Raw genomic sequence first — 18,726 nt, 5'->3', positions numbered from 1 at the left:
ATTAAATCAGAATCGTTCCACATCTGCACTGCATTGAATACTGTTCCTCTAAAATTCATGTCCACTAGAACCTGTAGGTATAACCTTATTTGGAAATAGAGTCTTTGCAGATGTAATCAAGTTAAGATGAGGTCATCCTGGATTAGGGTGGAAGTTAAATCTAATGACTGGTGTCCTTATATAAGGAAAGGGACATCTGGACACAGACACACAGAGGGAAGAAGGCCGTGTGATGATGGACACGGAAACTGGAGTGACACAGACGCTGGCCGAGGAAGGCCGAGGTCGGCCAGCAGCCACACCAGCTGGAGGAGGTGAAGGAGGAGTTTTCCTGGGGCCTTCAGAGAAAGCCCGGCCCTACTGGCACCTTGGCTTTGGATTTCTAATGTCCAGAAATGTGAGCAAAGAAAACTGATTTATTGTGAAAAGCCATCAGTCTGTGGTGATGTGTTAGTACATCCCTATGACACAAACACAAAGGCCTAGGCACTGATTTGATCTAATTTCTCATCAGTCTAGCCTATTACTTAGGTGTGATATTTATTAAAGAACATTTACAACACTGTAAGTTTTATTCAGTTCAAATATCACATATTAGATATACAATACCAATTAATTGAAATGAACAGTACAAGAATACATGAAGTAAATATCATAACATTTAAGTTTCGTCTCACTTAGGCAACAAGAAATGCTGAGTACTATTATTACATATTCAAACCAGACTTAAACTTCAGAAACAGAAGGCCAGATGAGTGACCTGTATCACAGGATATGACAACACATCACCTATCTCCAAATAAGAAAAAGCATAATTATTAAGTTTATCTACACCAGCTTATTTATTCAAATTTGCTCTTCTTATTAAACAGAAAAAAAAATACACATTCAATTCCTAATTGGTAAAATCATTTCACAACTCTAAAATTAAGATGCTAATGACACCACTCTCCACTAGCATGAAAGAACAATATATGAATAGAGTACACAGCTTTCCAACCTATTAACAGGTTTTTATTTTCAGAATTGAGTGGGAAATCGTGTGTGGGGTAAACAGCATGAGACAGAAGTCAGTCTCTGGTTGAACTGTTCGCAGTACAACAGGTGACAAAACTATGAAAGTTAAAATGCTATGGTAAATAATGAAGGCCCCGATGCAATTTTTAAAAATGATCCCTGAAAAGCAAAAGGTTAGAGATACTCGTGTTGCAAACTCCATCTTCATCCTTCAAAGGTCACATGCGCCAACCAACCGAGACTCATGATAGTAAACTTCCTCGGGGTTCTCTGTTACGGTCAGGGCCAATCCTTCACCTTGGGGGCTGTCGTACCCCGGGAACCTCACATGCCTCTCCCAGCCCCTCCCTGCTCTGAGTGACTGAGAGAAGCTTCCTTAGCTGTAGGGCTGCAGGCAGGTGCTTCTGCTCCTGAGCTCCTAAACACACCAAGGGGTGCTTGAAGGTCCAGGCCTGCCCCTCTCTAGAGGAAAAACCTACTCATTTGAAACTACAAACCTCTTCTAGAAGCTGTAACCTGAAATGCTAGAATAAGCTTATATTAATCATGCTTTTTTATAATGTATAATGTTTTCACATCTCGGGGACCTCACTGACTGGGGAGAGACTGCCCTTCCCAGGGCAGGCCAATTCTTAGAGACAGCAAAGGGGTCCCTTGGGAGTGCACCTTTGCACACTAACCAATTCAGAGTCCATCTCCTCGATCTGACTCTTCCACCGCAGGAGGCAGTATCCCCTCGCCCTGATCACCCAGGGCCAGGCACCAGGCAGCTGGAGACCATGCCTGTAGCTACCGCCCAAGACATTAAAACCTACCAATCCTACACTCTGCCCCCGCCCATCTTCGCCTTTGCCAGGGAGACACAATGGAAAGCTGCTTCCCTGTGCTTGTGCCTAGTTCTGCCTCCTGACCACTCCGGTGCCTCCTGCTCCTGTGGCCCTGCATGGCATGGTGCGCTTCTTTTCTCCAGAAATGTAAGTAACAAACTTTTCTTTCAATGACATCAGCCTCTCCTTTATGAATTAAACATGTGGGTACATGTTGATACCACAGGCACAGTGGGCAGGGTGAGCCTGTGTGTGGCAGAGAGCATGCCTCACCTCTTGGCTGCATGTGGCTAACTGGACCCACCCTGGGAAGCATGGCTGCTGCTGGCATATTTGCACTTTGGCTGCACCATGTATGCTGTGTCTGCCAGAGTGTCTGGGACAGTCCAGACTAAATTAAAAGAGGACTGAGCTCATTCAGTCCTTGGTGCTGCAGACTAGGGTGATGTCAATCGTAGTCCCCTACACAGGAACTTCTGGGTATAATGTATAATTGGATGCACTGGGTCCCTCTGAATTCCCTACCTGGACATACTTACTTTCTTGGCTGGTGGTCTCAGGGCAATGAGGGTAACCCCCTCCACAAAGACCAAGGAATGGCTTTCCCTGCGAGCTTATGTTGGATGAGAGTCTGATAACCGAGCCAGCAATGCTGAGGGGCTCTCCCCCAGCATCCAGTGAGGAATTAATCGCAATCCTGGGCAAAGGATCTGGGTGTTGGTCTCCAAAGCACTGCAGGGATCCTCTGGCCATGTGGCCGGTGAGAGGCACCCTCCTCACAGAAATGACAGCCGCCAAAAGGTTTAAATGTTGCTTTAAGAGCCTTGAAGCTGTTGTGACTCATTCCTCAATCCAGTGGGACGCAAAGGATCTATCCATAGAGACCAGTGGCTTGAGTTTTAAGGAAAAGGGGAAGGGGTAGGACACTTTGTTCCCACTCCCCTGAGACCTGCAAAAGCCCCTGAGCTATGTGAGCCTGTAAACCCCCCCCGCCCCCCGCACCAACCCCGCCTCTCAACATGCTGGGACTGCCTCCTTCCAAGTAAATTGCCACAAAATCAGAAAAAAAGGAAAAAGTGAGAAAAAGCCTAAGTACAAGGGGAAAAAAATTAAAGGTAACTAAATAGACTGTGTGTATTTATGTGTGTGAGAGCATATACATACACATACACACATATATATACACATGTAGATACGCTATTTTAATGCAAATATATAATAAATTGTACATGTATATGTACATATACAGCTAAACTGACGGTCCCTAACCTGATCCAATTAGAAATCCAACACTTATAAACTAAAAATATATACAACAAATTATATATTAGTATTACAAATAAATAAGATGTATATACTAAAACATTTAACCAAAAGATAAAAGGGTGCCTATTGGCTTTTGTGTCTCCATAACTTAGGTTCTAAATTAATTGTAACATTTGCTAAAATGTACCCATTGACAAAGCTTCATAGTCTTAATACTGGGGCTCAAATTACAGTTATACCTGGAGATCCCACTAAATCTTAACATTGTACCCCTATAATCTTTTAAAATAAAGCAACTAAATATACAATGGGGTGGTGGGAAGGTATGCTTCACTTTAACTGTAGCCTGTCTAAATTTCCCATGGTCATAGTACCCAGTGCCCTAATATCCCATATTGGACACAGACACTCTAATATAACAAATAATAAATTAAAATTAAAGTCAGTCTTTGGCACTTACAAACTAGCTTCATAAAATGATGCCCCATGGACCTCCAGTTAAAACAGTTAACATGAGGTATTCAAGGATTAAAACTTACTAATCAATAAAGGGGTGATTATACCCTTGTTTCTCCATTGAACAGCCCAATTTTTCCTATCCTTAAACCTGGAAAAAAAAAAAGTGCGCCTCATGGTGGATTACTACAACCTTATTGCTGTGGTCCCATCCATTACCCAATTTCCATTATTATTAAAATTATTAATTCTATACAAAAAAATAACTGGCCAATATTTTGCTCTTACAGGTTTGGCTAACATGTCCCATTAAGTATCTACTTGCACAGCTTCTCGGCTGCAGTTTGCCTCTGCCCTGAGGGGCACATACACCTTTGCAGGCCACCCACAGGGAGCTCCACAGCTTTGCCATGGCACACAATCTCTGCAGACAGGGTCTTCACCACATCCACCTTCTCCAGGAGCACAAATGAGGAGACTCGTCATCACACTCATTAAAGACATACAAGTCCAACATCTTTAAATACTTTTGAGGTTCTGATGGCAATGTAGTCCTCATTCACAAATTTTACTTAATCTTCTTGCTGCTGCTTACAAATCAGCTTGCTTTAAATGGGGCACCCTCCATAAACCACCTCTAAAATCAAACCTTAAAATCCACGGGCACTCCGTTGTTGCCCTCAGAGACCCCTTCATTATAGAAGCTCTTGCAAGCTCTATGCAGGCCTGCAGTCTCTGGCCTACTTAGGATAGACATAAGGTGCCCAAGGGCTTCGGATGCAAGAAACTGCCCCTCTCAGCCTCATGCAATATCCCATTAAAGCAGTAAATGGCTGGATGCCTACTGGCTCTCCTGGACACAGAGGCTCTCAAAGACCTAAGCCTAGGACTCCAATCTCCAGCTGTCCATTATAAACACCTGACAAGCTCAGCAAAACTACCAATGCCTCCTCAACACAGGACAGAGTCAAGCCTGGGCCCTCTGGTGTATTCTACCTGCAGGAGGGTGGTCTCCCATGTCCTCAGTCCCTTGTGAGGTCATCCTCCCGCAGACCCCTTGGTGTCCCTTAGATTAACTGAGTGAACAGCAGTGGGAGTTCACAGAGGGTACAGATGGCATTGCCAACCCTCATATAAATGATGGAGCCCAAGAGAATGTTGCTGCTTCCCATTCTTTAGCCAGCATGCCCTGACACAAAATGGAACCCAAAAAACAACGCACGTGGCCAAAGTTAGGCAGTCGTCTTAACGCTGGATGCCCTGGTCAGCACAGGGCCCCAGCTTCACATTTATGGCCAACTGTTGGACCATTGCCCAAGATTTGCCCCCTTCAGGATGAAAAACTCTAGGACTCTTCCTCACAGATACCCTAAATCCAAATCTAAATCACATCTCTCCACAGGTGCTACAGCTGGGATTCGAGGTCTTGCCGGGACACTCCTTCATCTCTTCAGAGTGGCAGGCATCACTGGAAGTCACCGAGACACACATGCCACTTCTCGGAATCCACAATGCTGGGCCCTGGGAAAAGGCATTCGCTACAACTTCCACAGCCCTGAAAGGTTCCACACAATCGGTTTCATGAAGACACACGTGGTCTCCTCAAACAACTCCATTTCAAATTCTGGTCTGCAAACAGACCCCGAAATGGGCCTCTATCTTGCCCCGCAAACCTGAATTTCTCTTAATTTAGGGTCTCTCGGCTGACTCACACCTCACACAAACTTTAAAAAACATTACCATAGTCCCCTTTAAACATAAAAAGAGGGCTATGTCTTGCATTCTTGTATATAAAAGCTCATTACATATTAGGGCCTTCTACAATGTTTCCCCCTATTCCTATAAATTTTGGATCTTGTCCCCACCCCATCAGGGCTGGAGACCCGAGAGAGAACACATTCTCTCCTGGACCCACTAACCCCAGGGCTCCCACAGGCCATGCAGCTGCTCATCTGATACGGGACCCATCTGAGCCTAAACTTCCACCAAAAGCAAGAACCAAAACCCTATCAAGCACAGCTGCACACATTCTGGGGTCTATTGGTCTTGTCACCACTGATGTGGGGGCTCTCGCTGGATTATGATCCAGAGGCCCAGACCCTCCAGGTAAGCCACTGTTTCATCCAAACGCAGCAAATGCTGGAACCCACATCAGCATAAGCTGTGGTCCGCTTAGAAAGGAGACCCCATGTCTCACATCCCAGAAGACATTGCCCAGCCCAGCAGCTCATGGCTGAAGATGACATGGCCCCAGCCACGACCTCGCCGTGGGAGATAACTTTGTCCCAGATATTAAAACCTCTGCCCTAGCGATGCCCACGGGCTGCCTCTCCTGAGGCACAAAGTGGGCACATGACATGTTTGCTGTTCTTCCTTTTAATATTGAGGAGTCCACTAATGCTGATACACGCCCTGCTTCTGCCAAAACACGGCCCCCTACACTCCCATGTCTAAATGGAAACTCTGGTAGAAGGGACTACTCTCTGTACCATTCTAAAACTTAAGGGAGCGTCTTGCTTTCCCAGGAGGTAACTGCCCCGTATCAGTCAACTCCTCAACCCCTGGAGGAGGAGCACCCACCCCCAGTGCCTTCTCCTACCACCCCAGCCTGCTTCCCACCACGACTTCCTGCCCTGGGTGTCCACAGCCACTCCCTCCCCGTGGTGACACATGAACACCATGAGTCTCTACTTATCCTTTACTGAACTATCAGTGAACACCCCCAGCCACACAACTGCCAGACCTGCCACCCTGAGCCGAGAAACACCGCGATATCATCATCAGACTCATATGTTTAACACATGTTAACAACTGCACCAAGAAATGTTAGAGGCCCCCCGCAAACTGCAGAACTACGTTCTTGACTAATGGCATACACATGAGAGACTCAGCTCTGGGCCAGCCTGAGGGACTCCTGTATCTCCACGTTTTCCTTTCTACTCTCAGAATAAAACGTTTTCTATGCTCTTCAGGGCAACATATGCCCTACTCTTTAATAGTTTCTGCTATCAAAAGTGACCTTAGTATGTCAAAACAGCAGAGGACCAATAGTATTAATCACGATTTCTGTATTTTATGATATTTTGACATCGTGGGGGCCTCGCTGACCCGGGAGAAACTGCCCGTCCCAGGGTGAGCCAATTCTTAGACATAGCAAAGGGCTACCCTGGGAGCAAAGTGACCAATCCAGAGCCCATCCTCCTCTATCTGGCTCTTACAACCTAGGAGGCAATATCCCCCGCCCTAACGACCCAGGGCTAGGTGCCAGACAGCTAGAGACCACCCGTATAGCCTAGAGTCTGGGCTGTTATTCAAATCAGCCAGTCTAAGCTATTTCCCTGCCCTTTCCTGCAGAACACACAGTAGAGGGTCTGAGCCACGTTCGTCCTCACTCCTGCTTCTGCCTGTCTCCCGTGCTTCCTCTCATGGCCTGGTGTGGTCTGCTGAGCCTCCCTTTCTTTCATTTCTGCAGGAATTGTGAGGAACAGTAAACGCTGTCAATGGCATCCACCTCTCTGCGTCCTCAATCAGTTACTTTTATCAGACCTGCGTGCAAATTCGAGTTTATGTCCCCAACTTGGGGGAGTGCAATGGTGGCACTTCAATTTCTTCATTATTTGTGCTCACCTAAAAGCTGAGCCACCGCTAAAAGGCTATTTTATAGAATTCAGCAGTTGAGAAATGAAAGTTAAGGTGAGGGTGAGGTGAGAAGTTGTAAAGGGAAAAAGACTTTCCCCTGGGAGTCAGAGCCAGTGCTCCGAATGAAGTGTCTCAACCCAGCAGAGAGGGGGTGATGCTGGCAAAGGGGTTCGGTTATCTCCCTGTATGGACGATGGCTCACGCAGCTCATCCTTCCCATCCAGAGCGGAGTTCCCTGGGAATTAGGTTTTGGTGAACAATAGAATCAGAATGTGGCCTTTGGGAAGGACGATGTTGAGGGGGAAGAACTCCTTCCACTGGCTGCCGCTGCTGTCTATGCTAAAAAAAATGGGTAGATGGGCCGGGCGCGGTGGCTCACGCCTGTAATCCCAGCACTCTGGGAGGCCAAGGTGGGCGGATCACGGGGTCAGGAGTTCGAGACCAGCCTGACCAACATGGTGAAACCCCATCTCTACTAAAAAAAAAAAATACAAAAATTAGCTGGGTGTGGTGGCACGTGCCTGTAATCCCAACTACTCAGGAGGCCGAGGCAGGAGAATCACTTGAACCCAGGAGGTGGAGGTTGCGGTGAGACAAGATGGCACCATTGCACTCCAGCCTGGGCGACAGAGTGAGACTCCATCTCAAAAAAAAAAAAAAAAAAAAAAAAAAAAAAAAAAAAAAAAAGGGGGAGACAGGGACCTCCCTACCCTACTCAATAGTTATACTGGGGAAAAATAAAACTCTGTGCTTTCAACTAAAAGAAATCACCCACATTTATTTTCTTCTAATTTGCTATCACCTTTCTTCTTCATATCTTTCACACTTCTTCTTATTTGATAGACAGTATTCAAATTTTGAAGAGTGGTATTTACCCAAGCAATTTAAGTGGTGGGGCACAAAAGAAAACAAGGAGAAGAAACAGATGGGTATTTTTTTAAAGCACATAAAAATTATAACAAATTCTATGTAATACAGGCAATAGAGTATTTTGATGGTAACAACTGCCAATTTTCCAAAAAGTTTATAATAAAGTGATAATATCATAGTTCATTGTAATTCTATCATCTATAAACTTCAACTGTTCCTTGATGATTCAAAAGTCCTGTGGTAAGACTTAACATATATTAAGAGTTGAGATACAATTTGTTAAACAGTCTTGGTGTGTTTTTTGTTTGTTTTTGTTTTTGAGAGAGGGAGGAGGTTTAAGTGCAAAAAGGACACATTTGTGACCCTAAAAATGAGATAATACTGTTGAATTTGGTACATGAATTGGTTAAGAATTATTGTGTTTCTATGGATAAACCTTAACATTTTAAATTATTTTCTTTTGAAACTTTAAAAAGTACCCTAACTTTCAATTCTGAAGATGAGGACACACACGGGGGATGGGATATGCTAAAAATGCCAGGGGCTTTCAGAATGCTGCCTTTGGGATCTTACTTGCATTTCAAAGACACAGGCAGGTTTGGGCGATGAATGGAAAAATACCGAACAGCATGTATTGTTCCTCAAGAAGAAAAATGACTCCCCCACACTGCTATTACTCTTTTCTGCTTTTATTCCAATGTAACGAGAGCATGCCTATTGGAGCACTTTCAGTACAATTAAGCTGGAATGTCCTGACATTGAATGAGAGATTACATTATTTTCTGAGAAATCCTTAGAATTGGCATCTCCCCAACAGAAAAGAGGTAGAAGGGGGCAGGCGGAGGAGGAAGCAGACCGTTCTGCTTTAGCTTAATTGGTAGCAAACTGAAGCTGGGGGGTTGTTTTTTTTAGGTTTGTAAAAGGAGGCTTCCTTCATGACATGACCGTAGGATGCTGTCACTCTGACCCGGTTCCTGATGCGTGATGTTTCTAAGTGCTCAGTAAGTACCAATCTACTCCCACACTGCAGTATGTGGGGGTGTGATGCTGAACAGAGAGAGCACGATGTGATCATAGTTAATTCCCTCTGGTATCAAAAAAATAAAAACCTCCCTATCAAAAAATAAAAACGTGTGTTGCTCTCGTCTGCGTCATCATTGTTGTTCAGACTTTTACATAACATGCAGAATGAGAAGACTCAGAAAGCCAGGCAGAATCATGAAGAAATAACTGAATAGTTCTGATTCCAAGAACTGTGTGACCTTATGACATTTAAAGAGTGAGGAAGAGAAAGCAACAGGATCCAAATATTATAGCAAGCATACCAACTTAACTTCAGGAAGGCTCGTGGAGAAGCTGTGATCACATTGTGGTTATTTAGACACCTCCAAATGGAAACGGCATTGATAACTATTCAGCTGTCATATGAAGGTACAAAAAAATTTTCCAAAAGGGAAAGGCAGAGAATGGTCAATGCATATTGATTTTCATGAACCACTTCTGATAAAGGTCTTCTGGCATGTGAGATGCATTTGTTTTCTTTATTTTATTCCAATCAATGAATGATTCAGTTATTCCAATCAAATGATCAGGTTAGGTTATAATGCCTAAGAAAGTTGAATACTATTGTTAATGCATAAATTAATAAAATCTCTTATGCATGGCCAAACTGCCATTAAACCATCTCAAGATGATATTTGAGATTCACAATAAGTGAGGCACTTGAAACATTGGATTGGAAAATACTTTCACATTTTCTCTTTACAATTAAGTGATGCTGGTATTTTCTAACTCCCGTGATGAAACTGAGTTTTATCTACTGAAAACTAAAAGAAAAATTAATAATATTATAAAGTCTTTCTAATAAAATGCTTGATGGATTGATATACCATCAACATTGTATATTATGAGATATACATATTTTAAAACTAAAAAATCACCTTCAATGAACAAAGCAAAACTTGCAGCTGTGATGTGCTCTTCAGTGGTCATGACCCTCTGATTAAGAATGTGCACCTCACAGACGAAGAAGCCAACTAAATGCACCAGCTGGTTGGGCCAGAGAGAACATATGAGTATCTCAGATTCAGTTATTCCAATCAATATCACTAACGTGCATTACAGGATGGAAGTCATACTACTGTCCTTTAACAGATAACACCTGGTCTGATCATTGTAAAACTTTTTCAAAAAAATAAAAATTTTAGGTTGGTGTTGGAGAAAAACTTACTGAATATTTACATCCCATACTGGCCATCCTCCCTTCGTATATTCTGATCTATTTTCCTGGAATAGATAGATTACCACGGCATGGCAGATTTTTAATGTTTTTGTATATTAATAAATGGATAGTAAACTGAAATTTACTGATGGGGCTAATTTCTAATGCAAATCCCAATAGAAAAAGATGACTGTTTCCTAAATGCTTAGTAACCATTGATCAATGAGACAAGGTTCTACTTTCAAGGCATTCTTTGCACTTGGTGGTTTTATGTTTGACATCTCAATGCATATACAATTTTAATTCACTTCATTGTGTGTAAATATATATTATATATATGTATATATATACACATATGTATACATATATATCCTCAAGTGAACGATACTGTTCTCAGGTTTTTCTATATCCAAGGTATACTTTCTTATGTTTTGACATTCATTTGATTACAACATGCAATTTACAACACCTGGGACTACAACAGGACATTAAACACGGTTCTATCCAGAGGCTACTACTTCTTGGGTAAGGACTAGTTTGGGCTCCTGCACTGAACAATGGTGTGATTATTCAATTTCACAGACAACTTCACAGCAACACGCAAAGCCTAAGCGTAGTTTTGGTTAGCCTGTGTTCTAAGAAATCCACTTCCAGATAAAAACGTGGTTCCCCCATATTGTCTACACACTAAAACATGCCTTTACCATCTGGCAGAGCAAGATACTGACTGGGAAGCGAATCTTTCTTCCTGGTGAAACCTAAACCACATGTAAAACATCTGCAGGGTCCTGTGCTGTCAGTGAACTGCATTCCCCAAGCACCTGCTTCCAAGAGATTTTCTTAGGTTGTTTTCCAACTATGGGCTCCATTCAGACTTCAGGCTAACCTTATACAAGGTCACATCCCACCAGACACAGAATTGTCATTTTTGAGGAGGACTCAATGTTTGGCAAGCATCCCATTTTGGAACCTTATCCACAAGCACTTGACAAAGCACAATGAATGGACGGCTATTCGTCCATGCCTGACATTTATAAAAGCACAAGGGCTGCCAGAAACCTTGACAGAGAGAAAAATCAATTATTTCTCTCCCTAGCATTAGCCAGCTCTTGCCGACTATTCATCTTACGCGTGATGATGACTAATATCCGTCGGATGGCAAGGAGCCGCTCTTTGAGCGAGGTCATGCCGAGGATGGCCAGCTGAGCCTTGCGCTCCAGGGGCAGCACGGCCAGGATCCACCAGGACCAGGCAGGGCCGCTGGGATTACTCTGCAAAAGAGATGAGGGGAAAGCAAAGTTAACACTGAAAATGCAAGCCTGTTCCCCAACACAGTCTTTTGCTCCAACAGACATGTGAGCAAGAATTAAATGCCACCTTGTATTTTAGGGCTACTTCACAATTCATTCAGCTCTCAAAATACATAGTTTACTTTTACAGTACACATTTAAAGGTGGGGGAACTCACAAAAGGAAGAGCCTGCAAAGAGAAGCATCTTCCACGGGGAGATTCTATGAATTAGTTGCTTCTGTTCTCTCAAGCTTTCAGTTAAGAGTATATACCAGTCAGAGGAGAAGACCATCGTTTTAACCTTCACTTTCCAATGTTCTGTGCTATTATTTTTTATGTCTTAAATATACCATATAAAGCATAATATTATAAGGGCTAAAAGTATGTGTACAAGTTTGAGTGACATACTCAATGTGGCAAATGACTATATGTATGAAACATATATATGTATGCATGTCGTATGCAAGAGTTATCATAAATTATACACATAAGAATTATTATGCCACCAAATAACCTTTATTTCACATTATCAAACAAAGCACTTCTAGACTAAGTGCTAGGCAAAAGTCGATCATAAACTTGTTCTCAATATTCTTAGTACTGGAACCAAGATATCCAGGCCTTTTTGTTTCCAGGGTCTAGGATTCTTAACTCTATTCCTCCTCCAAAAATGTGCAGTATGCCAATAAGAGCTTGGAGGGTGGACTCTGGAGTCACCTTAGTTTAGGGTGAGGTAGATTATGCTGGAGGATTAGGAATAGCACTGTGGCCAAAGCTCACCATGGGTAGCCCAAGTCACTGTGAGGAAGACATCAACCAGCCCTTCAGAGGGAGAAAGGCACAGATGGAGAAAACAACCTTTTATATAGATTCACACTCTTTTCCCCACCTCATCTCACAGAGAAAGAAAAAAACTGAGTAGCACGCTTAATGGGAAGGACCTCATATAAAAACTGATGTATTACCTAAAATCCCTCTGTAGTCATGAGAAAAATGGTCCCCCATATGGTACTTTATATGGCAGAGGGAATTGGAGGATGTGATTCAGTTAAGGACTTTGGGATGGGGGTATTATCCTGATGGGCCCAGTGTGTTCATATAGGGTCCTTTCTGGGCTGTGGTCAGAGGGACATGTGGCTTTGGAATAACGGTTGGAGAGAAGCAACATTGCCGGCTCTGGTGGAGGAAGGAAGCCGAGGAAAGCCACCAGCCTCTACAAGCTGCAAAGGCAAGGAAACAGACTCTCCCCAACAACCCCCACAGAGGACCACACACTGCCATCACCCTGATCATAGTGTGGCCTGCAGAACCAGGACTGGAAGATAATACATATGTGTTGTTTTAAGCCACCATGTTTGTGAAATTTCTTAACAGCAGTAGTAGGAAGCTAATATACCTGCCAAGTAGAGATTGATTAATTTGGTTAATAAACAACAACTCCTAGAAAAAGAATGACTCATATCCTAATGCAAGTCAGTGTAACCACCATGCTTTCTGAATCTGAGTTCCAGGACACTGTAGAACAAAGGATTATGCAAAAAGGGCAAGCCGGGAAGGAATTAATGACAATTTCTGGCAGTTAAAGCATTTCTCTGTGTTTAGAAACGAAAGAATTTAGGCAGGGGGTAAAAGATAGAAGCTCCAAGAGATAGAAAAAAAAAGTTAAAATGGATGGGAAAAGACTTTTCACATCAGCCTAAACCAGCTGAGAGCCGATCCCCCTCCCCTACTGTCTTTGACAGCTGAGCATCCGTGTACAGGTGGGAGGTATACACTCTCAGGCACAATCTTAAACCAGCCCAGCCTGGCTCTCCCATCTAATGCAGAGGAGAGGGCCACCTGAGCTTAGAAATGCTCCACAAACCTAAGCTCATTCATTGCTTAAAGAACCAGCTTCACCAAAAGTACTCATAGGGAGCACCAGAGAAAGCCCATGACAGCTGGGCAGCAGGGTACTTAGAGGACAAGGAAGTCACGCTTCTAATGTCACAAGAATAATGGGATTTTTCTCTTCACTTACTCAACATCTGCGTACCAGGTGCAAGGCAATGCTATGTGCCGAACGTGGAATGTTTGTGTCAATACAATAAAGTTACTACTTAAATTTTAAGATGTGAGTGAAAGAAGCAAAAGGCTACAAAAGCTGACAGCCAAGCAGAATAAATTGATTGTTGTTAGAAAAGAAATTATGTTCTGTTAGAGAGACTTTGTTGTTTTGCTTCACAAATCATGTGCTACCATAGTAGTGCTCCTTTGGGCTGTTAGTAGATGAACTGGTTCATCAGCAACCACACTGGGGTACCCAGCATCATACTGCCAAGCTCTCCACCAGAATGATGGCTCAGCACACTACAGCAGGAAGTAACAGAATTATAAAGGAAAAAGGGAGGGCATACCTGAGGCTCAGGTTCTCTATCTGGCATTACCCCAAAATGACTTAAAATTTGTTCTTTCATGCGATCCTGGAGAGACGCGAACCAGGAAACAGACTGTTGATGCACAGAATCGTGGAGAGCGGCAAGTTCTTCATACTCTGGACCCTCCACCTCATCAGGGAAAAAGGCATAGCCGTGTGAACCATTCACAGTAATGCACGTAACACAGTTAGCGACCTCTGCACCGCCACTAAGTGGATTTGTGGCATTTAGCATTTTAATAATTCATCAGTTTCACAAAAATGGTACATGCTCAATATAGAAAACTGCATTTTTTGTATAGTTGAAATCTATCAATTGTATCCTGATTTTTCTCTTAATACCATAATATAAGCACATTTCATGTAATTTTGAATAATTTTCAACGGCTGCATGCAACTATATATTTGAGATACATGCCAATTTACTTAACTATTCACATAAGTTATTTAGAATATTCTAGCTTTTTATTTTTAAAAATAACACAATAATATAAACATTTATGCAAAAGTTATTTTGCTTTGTTTTGTTTTTTGACAAGGGAGGGAGGTATGACTTCCTCAGGATAGTTTCCTAGAGACCTTGACAGAATTACCAAGTCCAAGGGTGACATTTTAAAAATTGTATTCCATATCACCAAACTATATTCCTAAAGGCACAACAGGGCAAGACTACACTCATTACATTGGCCTGGGCTGATGGACTCCAGCTTGTGGTCAGCCACAGCACCTTAGACTGACCAAGCTTGGCCTCTGGTCCCTATGTCACTATCACATCTGTCATTTAAATTACGCCTTAATCCTCTTCAGGAACACCTGGTAGAGGAGGAAGAGCATGGAACTGGGAATCACGGGGCCAGGGTTTGTTCTGGCTTCATCACCAACTCTCATGTGTGAATCTAGCCAGTCTCGCAGCCTTGTTAGGGCAGAGTTTTCTCATCTGTATAATAGGAATAAACCACGAAGGTCCTTTCCTGTTATAAAATTCCAGTACCTACAAAAACTACGGTGTGCTGAGAAATTATAATGTAATGCACATACCACCCTCAATTTGACTTATACAAATCAAATATTCATATGTGATAGAGGATTTTCTTATAAAAATAAGCTAAAATTATTTCATGTTGCAGCTATTTAAGCTCCCATTTAAAATAAGTGCATACACTATTAAAAGCTGTCATCTACAACAACGGTCAATAAGCCCTGCTGTCAGGTCTATCCACCCCGCAGAGAGACCCTGAGAATTATCACTTTCAGCTGTAGCTTTGAAACTCAGCTTTCTGGTCCAGCCTGGGAGTTGGGCTCCCTGCTCTGCTCCCATGCACTGGGATGACCAGAAACAGCAGCTGAAGAAGGCACAGAGACAGTGTCCTGGGTGTGACTCCATTCACAAATCCTAAGTGTACACCACGGCCCCCAAAATTACTTCCAGTGTGATGTGGGGTGGCTACGTACCCTCACTTCCACAATTCCAAATGTCAACCAAAGAATTTAAAAGAGGGATACAATAATTCCAAGGATTTCCTCCTTTTAAGTATTTTAAAATTTCTTGCTGCAGTATAATTTACAGACCAAAAAGTGCATAGATCTTGTTTAGCTCAAAGAATTTTCTCAACTGTATACACCAGTCGGACCATCACCCAAAACCATATAGACATTTCCACTACCTAGAAAGATTCTTCACCACTCCCTCCAGTCAATTACAAAGCCAACCCCACAAGTCTTTTCTGACTTCTGTCCCCAGAGTCTAGTTTTGCCTGTTCCTGGAAGTATACAGATGAAGCCACGTGGTATGTGTTCGTCCTGCGTCTGGCTTCTCTCACTTAGCATAATTAGTCTGTAAGAGTCATCCATATTGTTTTGTGCACGAGTGGTTCATTTCTTTTTATTGACAGGTAGTATTCCATTGCATGAATGGAACACAATGTGTTCATTGACTCAAGTGTGAACAGCACCTGGGCTGTTCCTGGTTTGGGGCTATAATGGAGTAAGACTGTTATGGACATCCTTGTGTAAGTCTGTTGGAGAATCTCTCAAAACATTTTGCTAATTTGTCAAATTGTAGGTCCTGATATTTCTATTAGACACATGAAAAAATTCTTACGGGGTAATAAATTCAAGTCTTTTATATTTAGCCTTGGGAGGTATTTTTAAGTTGTAGATTTTGTCACGTTCTGGATTAATACCAACCTAGAGAACAGGGACTGACAGACTGCTGTTCACGAGTCAAACCGTGCTCACCACCATGTGTCTGGAAATCACATTTAATGGAAAACCAGTCATGCTCATGCCTTTACACATTGTCTATGGCCGCTTTTGCACTACAAGGGCAGAACTGGGTAGCTTTGACAGAGATCATATGGCCTGTGGAGTCTAAAGTACTTATTATCCGGCCCTTTACAGAAAAAGTTTGCCAGCTCCAGGGCTACAGCATCGAATACAAATCACAAGCCTATTTTGCAATGCACAGGTTTACATGTTGCATAAGTACAGTAAGATCTTTTTTTTTTTTTTTTTTTGAGATGGAGTCTTGCTCTGTTGCCCAGGCTGGAGTGCAGTGGCACGATCTCAGCTCACTGCAACCTTCGGCTCCCAGGTTCAAGCAATTCTCCTGCCTCAGCCTCCCAAGTAGCTGGGAATACAGGCGCCCGCCACCATGCATGGCTAATTTTTTATATTTTTAGTAGAGCCAGGGTTTCACCGTATTAGCCAGGATGGTCTCAATCTCCTGACCTCGTGACCTGCCCACCTTGGCCTGCCAAAGTGCTGGGATTACAGGCATGAGCCACCGTGCCCAGCCAGATCATTTTTTTAAAAGGAGATTTCTGTACCAGCTCCCAACTCAGGTAAAAATCCACTGAGAAAACAAATAACTGCTGAAGGCAGGGACTCATGCCTGTAGTCCCAGCGCTTTGGGGCTACTATACTTTGGCCGAGGTGGGAGGACTGCTTGAGCCCAGGAGTTTGAGACCAGCCTGGGAAACACAGGGAGACTCTGTTTCAACAACAACAAAAAATTAAATTAGCCACGTGTGGTGGTGTGCACCTATAGTCCCAGCTACTCAGGAGGCTAAAGCAGGAGGATTGTTTGAGCCTGGGAGGTCAAGGCTGCAGTGGGCCAAGATCATGCTGCTGCACTCTAGCCTGCACGACAGAACAAGATCGTGACTCAAAAATAAATAAATAAATAAATAAATAAATAAATAAATAAATAAATAAACTTCAGTGATGAATTAAGGACTTAAGTAATATTGTCAGTACAAGTTTGACAAAGCTTTTCCACAATGCAGAGGGAAACAAGAGGATCGACTGCTATAAAATACATCAGTACGATAAGCCTTACCTTTTCATCTTCAAGATATTCAATGTCCGCTGTGTTATAGCCATCTCTGTGGCGGTGGCTTAGCACTCGGAATCGACTGATGCCAATCGCGTCTACAACAGAACTTCCATCAGGAAACGTTCTCACGTCCTTAATCTCCAGCATGCATCCGTACTCTGAAAGCCTGAAAAGACAGGAGAAATGACTGTGATTTTTAAAATGCAGGGGGTCTTATTTTTCCCTGGATGAGAGTTTACTTTTAAAAGGAATACAAAGCCACACTTTTAAAAGGAATACAAAGCTAGTGTCTCCACATCAGACTTGCAAGGTTATTGTCGCTAAGAGACATGTACATATGGTCACTTCTGTTAGATGCTAAATATAGTGGTGATGGTGGCTGCAGAGGAAGGGCTCCAGGTGAGACAGGACTTATGCCTTAGCAGTTCCAACGGGCTAGTGTTTTGGGAAGGACCCAAGAGATGAGAAGAGATGAAATCTCAAATGTAGCTCCTCAGCCACCTTGGCGAGGCACCATCAGGACTGCCCAGCTGGTGCCACGCACACACTCGGCTTTTCAAAGCTCTCCCCAGCTCTTACCCACACTCCGATTGTAACTATCACCCTTATCCTAGTGATATTCTCATGCTACCATGTGCCAAGCATCACATGGGGCAGTTTATAATACATATGAATTCAAACCCACACTTAAAATTTGATTGGTCAAAAGTCAGCAAAGTGAAAAAACAAGCTATGAGTTCCATGTACACTGAGAATATAGAACACTAAAAAGAATGTGAAAAATAACAAGGAAAACCAGATAAACCACAAAACATATGTCTCTTGAACCCACCAGAGAGTGGAGATTGCTCAGGGTAACCAAACAAAGATCCCACAGGGAAAGAGTAGGCAGAGCCCAGGAAGAGACACAAAAGTGTGTAGGAAGAATTCAGCTATTTTTTTTAAATAAATTGCCAATGACCTTGTGTGGGCTGGCATCAGAGCGTAGGTCTGGAGAGCTGCACTCACAGAGGGAGTTTGCATCACACACAGGCTCTTTACCACAGATAAGAGGCTCCTTGATGAGTCATGCCCTGCAGTGAGGCAGGCTTGGAGGAGCTGACGCTTATTTGGAAGCCTCTGCTGGTGCTGGTTGCTGGGGCAGCAAGTCCTCCACCTTCAAAGGCACTCGACATCTTCTCCCTCCCACCTTTGCCCACAAGGTCTTCAACTCATTCCAATTCTGCCAGCTCTGGCCTCTCCAACCAAAGTGCAAAGCCCGGCCACTGCCTTCATCTCCTTGCCTTCCCTTCACTCCTCCATATCCTACCGTTCCATCAAAATGACTCCAAAAGAAGTCAGAGATGCCCTCTGAATTGCTCAAATCACTGGACGGGCTCCTGCCTGA

At 43.2% G+C, this 18,726-nt stretch overlaps 1 protein-coding gene across 2 annotated transcripts in view; it reads right to left on the bottom strand.

Annotated features, from left to right (window-relative positions):
* Positions 1-503: 503 nt before the first annotated feature.
* The window catches only part of LONRF2 (LON peptidase N-terminal domain and ring finger 2), a 48,785-nt gene continuing 30,562 nt past the window's right edge, over positions 504-18,726 (bottom strand). For both annotated transcript variants that reach the window (XM_055243816.2, XM_055243817.2), the window contains exons 10-12: positions 17,343-17,505; positions 13,983-14,132; positions 504-11,567 (exon numbers count right to left, since the gene is read on the bottom strand). In XM_055243816.2, the coding sequence (XP_055099791.1) occupies positions 11,373-11,567; positions 13,983-14,132; positions 17,343-17,505 (508 nt within the window). In that variant the 3' untranslated portion in view covers positions 504-11,372. The remainder of the gene's footprint in view (positions 11,568-13,982; positions 14,133-17,342; positions 17,506-18,726) is intronic.

This window comes from Symphalangus syndactylus, chromosome 14 (genome assembly GCF_028878055.3).
Source record: "Symphalangus syndactylus isolate Jambi chromosome 14, NHGRI_mSymSyn1-v2.1_pri, whole genome shotgun sequence".
In the NCBI taxonomy this organism is placed as follows: Eukaryota; Metazoa; Chordata; class Mammalia; order Primates; family Hylobatidae; genus Symphalangus; species Symphalangus syndactylus.
Note: the sequence above shows the minus strand (reverse complement) of the source record. Positions and strands in the feature narration are given on the sequence as shown.